The 11,117-nt window shown below is 42.8% G+C and overlaps 1 protein-coding gene across 1 annotated transcript; it reads left to right on the top strand.

Annotated features, from left to right (window-relative positions):
- Positions 1–778: 778 nt before the first annotated feature.
- Positions 779–10,877, top strand: rcc2 (regulator of chromosome condensation 2). The gene is made up of 13 exons (XM_076095475.1): positions 779–932; positions 2,126–2,340; positions 2,849–2,942; positions 4,743–4,886; positions 5,070–5,201; positions 5,532–5,620; positions 7,097–7,211; positions 7,571–7,737; positions 7,843–8,023; positions 8,199–8,304; positions 8,490–8,562; positions 8,666–8,743; positions 9,794–10,877. The coding sequence occupies exons 1-13, from the start codon at positions 836–838 to the stop codon at positions 9,896–9,898; spliced, it is 1,596 nt and encodes a 531-aa protein (XP_075951590.1). The 5' UTR covers positions 779–835; the 3' UTR covers positions 9,899–10,877.
- Positions 10,878–11,117: the final 240 nt, after the last annotated feature.

Below are 11,117 nucleotides of genomic sequence, written 5' to 3'. Positions count from 1 at the left end.
ATATAGGGTTTACTTATTTGGGCAAAAATTACACTCAATACTTTTTATTAAATTCCTTCAAAGATTTCATATCATATGCACCTGGACAGACATGGATTTAAATTGCAACTTGACTGGTCGGTGGAGGCCGTGAGGCAAGCCAAAAAGATGGAACCTATAGTTTCAATCTTTAACAAAACATTGTGTTTTATAGGTTTATTAAGTTTTTTACATACAATCTCCAACTGAAAAGTAAGTTTAGCTGTCAGATAAATGTAGCTAATTGCATAAAAAGTAAGCCACAGTATTTACAATATATTTCAGGAGTGTATTTATATTAAAGATCTGCTTAAAAATAATGAAAACATGGAGTATAGAATAAATGTAATGTAACTTTTACCAGCTCTAGTTTTGATGTTTACTTGAGAGGAATATGAAGCATGATAATATGATCTGCTTAATGATTAGCCTAATTATGAAGAATTATCGAAAAAATTAGAAGATGTCATTGAGTAAAACGTTGTCATGTAATTACATTAAAATTCAAAACGCCAACACAAACAAAAAACATTGTTACATTATGCAAAGCCTGTTTATTATTAGGCCTATATTTATTCTTAATTCCAAGTTTTGGTCATTTTTTATGCCAGAGTTTTATGTCTTAATATAACTTATATTCGGTGGCAATACAACTTTTTGTAATACACGATTGTCGGTATTAGTTTTGTTAAACTTTTGCTTTCAGTGCCAGTTGTTTCCGACTAAACGTTGTCCTGTTTGTGCGTCATAGCGCTGACTGTTTCTCCGTCCAGTTGTATGAATTTGGTGAGTGCTTGGTTTCCTGTATGAATACTTAATGCAAACCACGTGGTGTGAAAGCAGACTGCAGCTTCTTTTGTTCAAATCAATCAAACCGGAGACGGGCAGAGAGCTGCTGAATCAGGAAATCACCGGTACATTTTGTTTCTTAGCTTGATGAAATTACAAATAACATGTTTTCGAAATCACAGAGATTGTACGTACGCTAAACTTAGAACGTGTCCAATCAAGAAAATATTGAAAAAGTTTTTGTCGTAGCATCCTTTCATGTAACGTTAGTTTCCATGTCTTTATTTAGAGTGCCTGTTAGCTTACAGTAGCGAGGTAACGTTAGCTTATTGAACCCATCAGTCAGCTATTCGCTAAATCTTAAACAAGTTTAATAAAGTCTGGGTTCCTGAGGATTTGCTGTTTTCAATAACATACCAAATTTGCCTTCCTTGTTTGTGTAGCGGCTAACTAACTATGCATGCTCTACGTTAGCCCGTCGACTAGCTTGTTACCCAACCATTATGTGAACAAAGAACGGCAGTGGTTAGCTGGTTAGCCCAATGAAGCTAGCAGCTAACGCTTGCTACCAGACGGACACCGGTAACTTAACATGTTTTAGTTTGCAGTTTGGCGCTAGTTTCCACTGGCTGTTGGTTAGACAGCTATGGTAGAAGGTCATTTTAAAAACAAATGCTTTATTCCAATGGTTGGTACTTGACAATAGAAGTGCACAGGGCTACTTGATTCACGTAGCGTTAACGTTCTAGTAAATTGAACGTTACTTTACACGTCTACGTTGGTCCATTTAAAGACACACACAGCACCGGAGTCGTTAGCAGCCGCTGTGTGTTTGTGTGTGGCTACAGACAGTATTGTCTGAATTATTATCTTAAAGTTTGTCAAATATATTTAACGAAAAGCAGAAGTGTAAAACATATTTATTTAATAACAGCCATCCGGTCACAACTTCCTCACGAGTTTCAATAGTTAATAGTTTGTCCGTAGTATTTATATAAGTCAGCTGTTTCCTGGTGTGGAACATCTTCACTGTGGCACATCAAAGACACATTTCATTGGCTCACTGCGTTGTGTAATTTTTCAGCATGGATGATTCTGTAATTCATAATGTGTGGACATTCAGTCCTACTTAAACAATCGTCAAATTATGTTTTTGTCACATTATCTATAATATCTTCCATTGTCCTTGGTGTTAATATTGTTCTTTGCTGTAGCCCAATAGCACTGTTCCAGATTTGAATTACAGTACAGTTACAGTCTGAATTACACAGTATTCTTACTGTCTGTATAAACTGACCACTGCCTCTTTCCCACCCAGCTTCGGATTTAAAAATGCCACGCAAGAAGGTTACGGATGTCTCAGGGAACGGTGGGATGAAAAAGAAGAGGGCCAGCGGCAAAAGGAAAGAGAGGGACTTTAGTAGCGACGACGAGTTTGACTACGAGCAGGAGAACAACAAGAAACCTGGCAAGCCCGCTGCCAAGTCCGGTCTCCAGCCGGTCACTGTGGCCGACGACGTCAAAGAGAAAATAGTGGGTTTGGGTTTGATACACTGTATGAAAACTAACCAAGGAGCTATTTCAAGAAAACTACCCAAATTATATTTATAAGTTTAAACGTTTCTTTAACGAACATTAAATTCTCACAAGAAGTCAGAATATTGAATTAGTAAAACACAACAATCTGCAGATGTATTGGTGTTCGAGTAGTGTTTTCCCCTTTGTGTTCGACAGTGTGACAGTGTCTTCAAAAAGCTTATGTCCAGTGTTTGTATATGATTACAGAAGAATAGTTACTTGCATTTAATCGATAAAAAAACAAATTGTACAGTTCATCAGTAGTTGGTTTAAAGTTCAGGAAAATAAACCAAAAAAGGCCAAACGTTGTAATCAGGATGATAAAAATGATTTCCCAAATGTCAGAATGTCCCCTGAATCAGATCACAGATGTGATCCAGCTATAGTTGAACTTATTCGCTAGTCCAAACAACAACATATATGTTTTTTTTATGTCATTAACCTTACTGTGTCCTTTCTACAGAAACTTGAGTGCTCAAAGGTTAAAGGTCAACTGATCATCTTTGGAGCAACCAACTGGGATTTGATTGGAAGAAAGGAGGTGCCCAAACAACAAGGTAGAATACCTTTTAATCAAATAGCTGGATCAGGTCTACAGGACTGTGATGTATGCCATACGTTATTACTTTCACAATAGCAATGATCAATACCTATCATATAAAAGTCATTTGAACTTTTGTCATTTCTAAATGCAAGAGAAGACAGGCGTTGGCAGGGTAAAGCCCATTCAGTGAGAGAAAGGCCTATTTTCATAACTTTACTAAAGCGGGTGCAGCCGTCCCTTTTCATCGACATCATTCTGTGTCAACACATTTTACAGGTGGCTACTCGCTGGAACTATTTCTTGGAGTTTTGTTGTCACATTGGTACCATTGTCCCTGTACAGAGACCAACACCATTGCTTACTGACTGTATTTGGCAACATACGCTGTAGACGCTGCACAGAAGTACTGGGAGGATGGACAAACTGCTGTTGGTCAAGAAATAGTTCCTGCTAGTATCTAAACTTACAAATTGTAATATTTACCTTCCCATTGATTTATAGATTCAACAAACAAGACATGTGTTAATTAGTGGACTTTAGAAGAGTTGGTGTGTGTATTTCTGAACTTTAGACAGATCCAGGCTAGCAGTTTCCCTTTGCTTCCACTCTTTATGCTAAGCTAACCATGTCCTGACTCCAGCTCTGTGCTTAACACACAAATGACAATGTTGATATCCATTTGTCTCTCGGCTTTAATGAGACCTGGAGCAGGATGACTCTCACGTAACCAGTCAATAACCATGTTACCGTGTTTGAATCAACACTCCTTCACAGGTGTGACACAACTTTTACCAACGCAGTATGGTCCCAATGTTAGCGTGGTCCTGATGCAGGGTAGTGAATAATATCCTATGATGAGATGTTGTGTTTGATGTGTGGCTCTCTGTACCTGACCCTCACTGTGGTGTACAGCTGATGTGTAGGAGGTTGTACAGCCAGACAGAATCAATAACGCATTGATCGGGTTCCCCCAGTGTGTCGTAGAGAATGGAATGACGACCACATGTTCGGTGTACATGTGTCTTTGTTTGGGATGCACAAGCCACATACGGATTAAAGCCAGTGAGATCCCATTAATTGATTGTGACAGTAATGTCTATTCATATGTATGCATGTTCTGTGCTGCCCCCCTGCAGCAGCCCACTGGTGCCTGGGGCGGGCTGTGTTCTGTCTGGTTCCATCCTTGCCTATCTACTCTGGTACACACTGATAAATGTGCTTTGTTGAGACTGAAGGGGGGGTTGGGGGTGTCAGCAGGAGCAGCTGCACAGACAAAGACCATCTCTAGATGGGCGAGAGGCTGCGCCTACCAAACCACCAAAAACCCATTCAAGCCCTTCTTTTGTAGTGCACTTGGGTATGAAAAGGTCTGGGTGGGTGTTTTTAGCACTTCCTGTGGAAGTGAAGCAGCAGTTTGTCTCGACTTGAACCGCCTCCATCAAAAATAAATGGAAACTAAATCTTTGTTGTGATGATATCTTTCTTTTCTTAACTGACTGACCTAGCTCGGTTCAAGTAACCAACGGATTTCACAATGACACACTCATCCCGGTACTGTTGAAAGGAAGAGTGCAGAGAGATTTCTGACACCCTTTAGAAAGTAACATGTATTTATATAAACCCTTAAACTAAAGGATAAGTCAGAACCTTACTGGTGATTGTGAGGCTGGACTTGTTTTATGAGGATGCTTTATATTAGAGGAGTTCATGTTGTGTTCTTTCCTCTCATACAGAGGAAATAACATGGGACAGGTGCTGACGGGTGGTGTGTGTGTGTGTGGATATCATACGGTTTTGGTCTGTGTCTTTTCAGCTGCTTTCCGCAATCTGGGCCAGAATCTGTGGGGTCCTCACCGCTACGGCTGTCTGAATGATGTCCAGGTCAGCTGTGTGGTGGCTGGGCCCTGTGCTGCACACAGTCTCCTCATGACCACTGAGGGCAAGCTGTGGAGCTGGGGTAAGTAACATGCTGCACTCAGCTGCAAATGATAAAATCATTCCTGATAAAATGATTGTGTGAGCCACACCAACAAAGTTTATGAGTGAATACTGACTGTGAGAACGTGGGTCTGTGTGGCGGTGTTAGTAGTCCAGACTGGAAGGAGTTCTCCATCACTGATCTCTTGGTTTCTGGCTTCAGGTCGTAATGACAAAGGTCAGCTGGGTCACGGAGACACCAAGCGCCTGGAGGCTCCCAAGTTGATCGAGGCCCTCGCAGATCATGTGATTGTTGCTGCAGCCTGTGGACGCAATCACACCCTGGCACTCACAGGTAGGCTGAACCAGGATGTGTGTTCCCTTCAGGGGCTTCTTGGTTTTCATCCCAGCCGAATACTACAGCAGCTGATCTCTGTCATTCAGTTCCTTCAGTTGGTGGTCATTGGTCCTCTGTTGTAGTCTTTGGTTGGAATAAAAACCAGCGTACTCTGGACTTCTAGTAATTGAACACAGAATTTGTTCGATTGTATTGGACATTATTTTGAGTTTTTGGTCATAAAAGATGTCATCCCGTTTTCATTGCTGTGTATTGTACAGAAGGGTAGACTGAATGTGAGAGTTGCTATATGCTGCTGTGTTTGCTGACGTCAGTGTTCCTCCTCAGAGGATGGCACTGCATACTCGTTTGGTGAGAACAAGCTGGGCCAGCTCGGCCAAGGCAACCAGACCGATGCAGTCCTCAGCCCAGCACCGGTGAGCCATCACTGTCACACTTATCACACTGTAGAGACGGGGAGCATGTGGGCTCATACAGACATGTTCTTTAATATGTGATCCATATGACAGAAAAGAATGAAATATGCAACGGGCTGCATATTGAGATGAATACAGAGTATATCGAGTAACCTTCAGTCTGAGCCATGCAGTCCTCCCCTGTGTAAGAACACATCATATACTCATATACTCAAGCACTACACACCATGAAGCATTTTGCTGATGTAGTAGAGCCCAGTTTTACTCAAAGACTTGCTCTTGAGCACAAGACTATCCATTTTCACAATCTGTTAGTGTTCTTCCACATACTGTCACTAACATGAGAATAGCGCTGTTCCACCTGAAAGGTTGGTCCACCTTAAGTGAGCCTCACACAAGTTGTCATTAACTTCTCAGCGAGCACATTTTCGTTAAGTCTTTCACTGTGGCTACAGCTCTGGTTTGTGTAATGCTGCGCTGCTCTTTACAGTTCCTCAGGAAGTATCAGTGGCATGGATAGATTTATAAAATCCAACTTAAATCTGATACAACAGATGAGTTATTAAACACTTCAGGAGTTCAGGAATAGCTTCTCAACAACACTTGGGCCAACACAGCCATGTCAGTTCACAAACCCTGCATGTGTCCCAGCCTGAGCCATAACAATAGCTACAGCCCCATCACAGCAATGGCCAGGCCGCAGAGAACTATATGAATTAGTGGTGTAATGGTACAGAGGACCGGTTCAGGAGTCACGGTTCAGTTTGGTACAACCGGAGAAACATCAGGATCTGTTTGTTTGCATTTATTTAGTACAGACACTAGGTTTCATTTTGCTCATCAGTAACTTTGGTTAACTATTGCCATTATAAAAATAAGGAACATTCTATATTGCACTCAACACTTACTATGGCTATAACTTAAAAGCATCTCTTATGATATGACATAAAAAAATACCAAAATACGTGGAATAATAAAAGAAAGCTTCACTAGGAGGATTCAGTAAGGTATATTTGGCTATATTTAAACATTCAAAGCACCCAAACATTTATTGTCACATCTGGGTGATGTGGTTGAATTTGTCAAAACATTTTGGATATGTTTCTGTTGAGCAACACGACTCACCTCGTCTCAAACACATCTCTCTCCTCTGTAGCCGGGAACCTGCAGTCCAGGTCTTCCAGCTCCAGGGTTTCACTTGTGCTCGCCTCAGCATATGTTGCTAACGGCCTACAGCTAAAAGTTTTCGGGTGGAATGCGGGCTTATGAATTTTGGTTCCGCATTACATGCGTCAATCCACATCCACCGTTGAACCCCAGAACTCTACCGGTTTACAATACACAAACCATTACAGCCTAATATGGATACAAATATGGATCAGAGACGATGCAAAAAGAGATTTTGAGTTAACATAAAAGTAGGAAGCATGTTAGTGTTCCTTCTTTATAGTCCTCCTTCTCTCTCGCTCCCTCTAGATTTCCTACAATGGCCAGCCCCTGGTGAAGGTGGCTTGTGGAGCTGAATTCAGCATGGTGGTGGACTGCAAAGGAAACCTGTACTCCTTCGGCTGCCCGGAGTACGGACAGCTGGGTACGCTCACAACGTGCAGACACACCTATTGTTTTTCATCTGACAGCTTTGTTAAAGTGTGTTTGAGTAACTTTGTTTTTGCTTCCAGCTGATGGATGATGCTGGAAGTTGACACCAGTTTTACAAAGAGTTCTTTACATCAGCACCTGCTTATTCAGCTGTCAGCAGTAGGGAAATGTCAGACATGTGAGGTCATTTAGAAGTGTTTAGAAATGTTAGTATCGACCTATAATCAATATTTTTAAACTCAACAGCGACGTTGACGTCTCCTTTAAAAATAGTATTGGATGCTGTATTATGTCTTAGAAATATTTGTCTCAAATGATATTTGTATAAAATGAGTCGTCTCTCTCATTCAGGTCATAACAGTGATGGCAAGTTCATAGCTCGCGCCCAGCGCATCGAGTTTGATTGTGAACTCATCGCTCGCCGTGTCGCCATCTTCATCGAGAAGTCCAAGGATGGCCAGATCATGCCCGTCCCCAATGTGGTGGTCCGAGATGTGGCCTGTGGGTCCAACCACACGGTGAGAAGCTCCACTTATTACTTTCCTCTGAACCGAATCATATGTTACAGTGGTCTTTACACTGAGCATTTACACTGAGCATTAAAAGTAGTGTGTGGCTTTCAGCTGGTGCTGGACTCTCAGAAGCGAGTGTTCAGCTGGGGTTTTGGTGGTTACGGGCGCCTGGGTCACACGGAGCCGAAGGACGAGATGGTTCCTCGACTGGTCAAACTGTTTGACTTTCCTGGACGCGCCGCCTCTCAGATCTGTACAGGCTACCAGTGTTCCTTCGCTATCAATGAGATGGGTAAGAACAGATCTCTGGATGTAACACGGTTTGATCCTAGTTACAGATTTAACTTTGAGGCAAAGGCTATAGATACTGAATACATGTTTTACTTCATCACTTTGAACTGACTTCACATTGGGTGTGTGCTGCTGTACTGTAGGTGTGTGATCAGTTTTTTATTTTTTATTTACAGGGGTGCTGTTCTTCTGGGGGGTGACAAACACCTCCAGAGAGTCAACCATGTACCCCAAAGCTGTGCAGGATCTGTGTGGATGGAAGGTCCGCAGTCTGGCCTGTGGGTGAGTGCTGACTCAACCTTTGTTCCTCCCTCCGAGTGTTCATGTGCACATGTGTACATTTTATTGTCCAGGGTCAAATCTCTGAGGCCTCAGTACACTGTTGGACTATCTGATATTCATGTTGTCACCCCTTGCTCTACATTGATGTGCAGAGTAGTTTGACTGAGTGTGTTTGTATTGAACAGGAAGAGCAGCATCGTTGTTGCTGCAGATGAGAGTACGATCAGCTGGGGACCCTCGCCCACATTTGGAGAGCTGGTAAGACCTGAGGCCTCCGCTCATTAAAATGATGGAACACATTTACAGGCATTTAATGGTGATGGAGCCAGGAGCTGATTGCACTTTGTCATTTGTCCTTCAGGGATATGGAGACAACAAACCCAAGTCCTCCACCACGGCCCAGGAGGTCAAGACCTTGGATGGCGTCTACATTGAGCAGGTAAATTGACATGTCAATCAAAGGTTCTCATCAGCTCCTAATAGAGAAGGTCAATACATCATATGCCACTTAGAGTTCCACACTGAGCCGTCCAACTTTGAATATGCCTTTGTTGTCTCTCTGTTTTGTCCTCACCACTGAGGGTTTGAAAAGGCTCAACTGAAACCAGACTAAGAGTCTACAGCCATGCTAGCGAGGCTAAATGCCTTTGCAGCATGCAAACATGTTCACAATGACGACGCTAACTTGCTCTTTGGTAGCAGGTATAATGGGGGCGACCTTGGCTCATGGGGTAGAGAGGGTCGTCCGGTAACCGCAAGGTCGGATGTTCGATCCTTGGCTCCCCGGGCGCTCCTCAGGAGCAGCCCACTGGGTTGGGTTAAATGCAGAGAATACATTTCCCCACTGTGGGACTAATAAGGGATTGTTCTCTTCTATTCTCTAATCTCAGTTTAGTGTGTTGGCATGCCAGCATTATCAGTCCAGCTGAGGCTGATGACAATGTCACTAGTTCTGCAGGTATTTGGTCAAATTCAAAGTGACGGTGCTCGATGAACAGTCAAAGGTCAGTTGGTCCTGAGTTGGTCATTTCACTCAAAACTACAAACCTAGTGAGCGCTAGAGGAAAAGTCATCCTCTCAGTACAAAGTCCTGCTGATATTAGTCAGTGTAATGATCATGCAGCTGAGCAGAGAAACCATCTGAAAATCAGGTTACTCTGATCTACACCGGTTACTGAGATGTGGTGTCTCGTTTACATGATGTAAAAATCTGGTTTCTTCAATGTCGATGAGAAATGTTACTGAAGTGCACGTAAACACACTGACTACAACATGTTCACCCTGCCCAGGACAAGTAGGTCACTTTGCTGTCACACATCTGAACTTCACTTTGACTTTGGTTTGTACACTTGTGACGAGTTAAGACATTTCTTTACAAGTGATGTGTGTGTCTTTGATCCAATGGACATGCTGTCTATTCTCTGCGCTACACTTGTTTGAGATGCACTGGCCTGTTGGAAAGCTTGAGTGACACTTGGTGTCTTTGCAGGTGGTGATGGGCTACTGTCACACTCTGGTGATTGCCAGACAGGACACTGAGCAGGAACAGGAGAGACTGAAAAAGCTGCCCGAGTACAACCCCCGAACGATCTGATCGGGCCTCCGACAGCAACACCTCAACCAGCGATGCTCATCAGGAACACCTGGCCTGTTTAGGCACTGCTGGTGTCACAGCGGGATGGTTGAGTTCAGGGGGAGGTGCTCACAAGTCCGAAGGATTTCCACACATCTCAACAACCAGCAAACAGGCTCTAACAATTTGGACAGTATAATCAGAGAAAATGGGACTGGAGACGGACAGAATCTCTGGATGGTCCAGCTCTCACAATGAACGGTCAAGATATCTTCACTTCCCACCTCGAGTGAACCTGCAACAGTTTGCTCCAAGCACTTCACATCTAGTAGAGGTGTGCTTCCCAAAACCCCCGTTCCATTTTGTAATACAACGAAACATTCATGTCTTGTTCTGTTGTTTTTCTTTGTTGCAGTATATAAAATGATAACGTTGTTTGTCACATTTACGGGTGCTATGACAGGACCCTCAGTCTTTTCCTACTGAGGGGTTTTCAAAGACCAATGCTCCATATCTGTGCCTTTTTCTACGTGTATGTTCAGGATATGGAAGTGTTGTTTGTGTCGTTCAGAGGATCAGCTGATTCAGCGGCTATGGCAGTATGAGCAGGCGTGTGCTGCTGCCACGGATTACAATCAGGATTTGAACGTCATGTTCTGAGTTGGGGCACTCCACTCGACGGTTACATTCCTTTTATCTTCTTCAGTGTTTGCATCAAGTATGCACACCTCAGTCCTTCCAAGACCAGTGTCTGCTCGATCTCGTCTTTGCTAATAACTATTCCGACGCTCAAAGCGGTTTCACAAGCAAGTCAGAACCTTTAGAACCAATAAATGCACCGTCTCTAAATATATCAAGGTGTGCTGGAAATGAAGGCATGTTCCTTTAAAAACAGCAGAGGTGTTTTCCTCCTACCTGTTCTTTCTTTTTTATGGTGAAATTTCTCTGGGTTACTTTGTTTTTTCATTGAAATGGTTAAATAAAGATTCATGTGAATTGATTTGTTGTCTTTACTTCTCTAGTCACAACCATCAAGTCATTTTAACGACTGTCCAAGTGTTCAGCCACCAAGTCATGTTGAGTCCTTTATTTTTTACCTTAAACTAAAATCTACAGTGTCCCTCACTGATCAACGCATCCTCTAAATACCATTTCATATAGCATCCGGAACCTCTTATCCTGTTCAGGGCGGAGGCAGGGAATCACCCTGGACCGGACACCAGACTCTCAGGGCAAATTT

Source organism: Anarhichas minor, unplaced genomic scaffold, assembly GCF_050575085.1.
Source record: "Anarhichas minor isolate MPS153535 unplaced genomic scaffold, ASM5057508v1 ptg000020l, whole genome shotgun sequence".
Classification (NCBI taxonomy): Eukaryota; Metazoa; Chordata; class Actinopteri; order Perciformes; family Anarhichadidae; genus Anarhichas; species Anarhichas minor.
The sequence above is the reverse complement of the archived record's forward strand: the minus strand, read 5'-3'. Positions and strand labels throughout refer to the sequence as shown.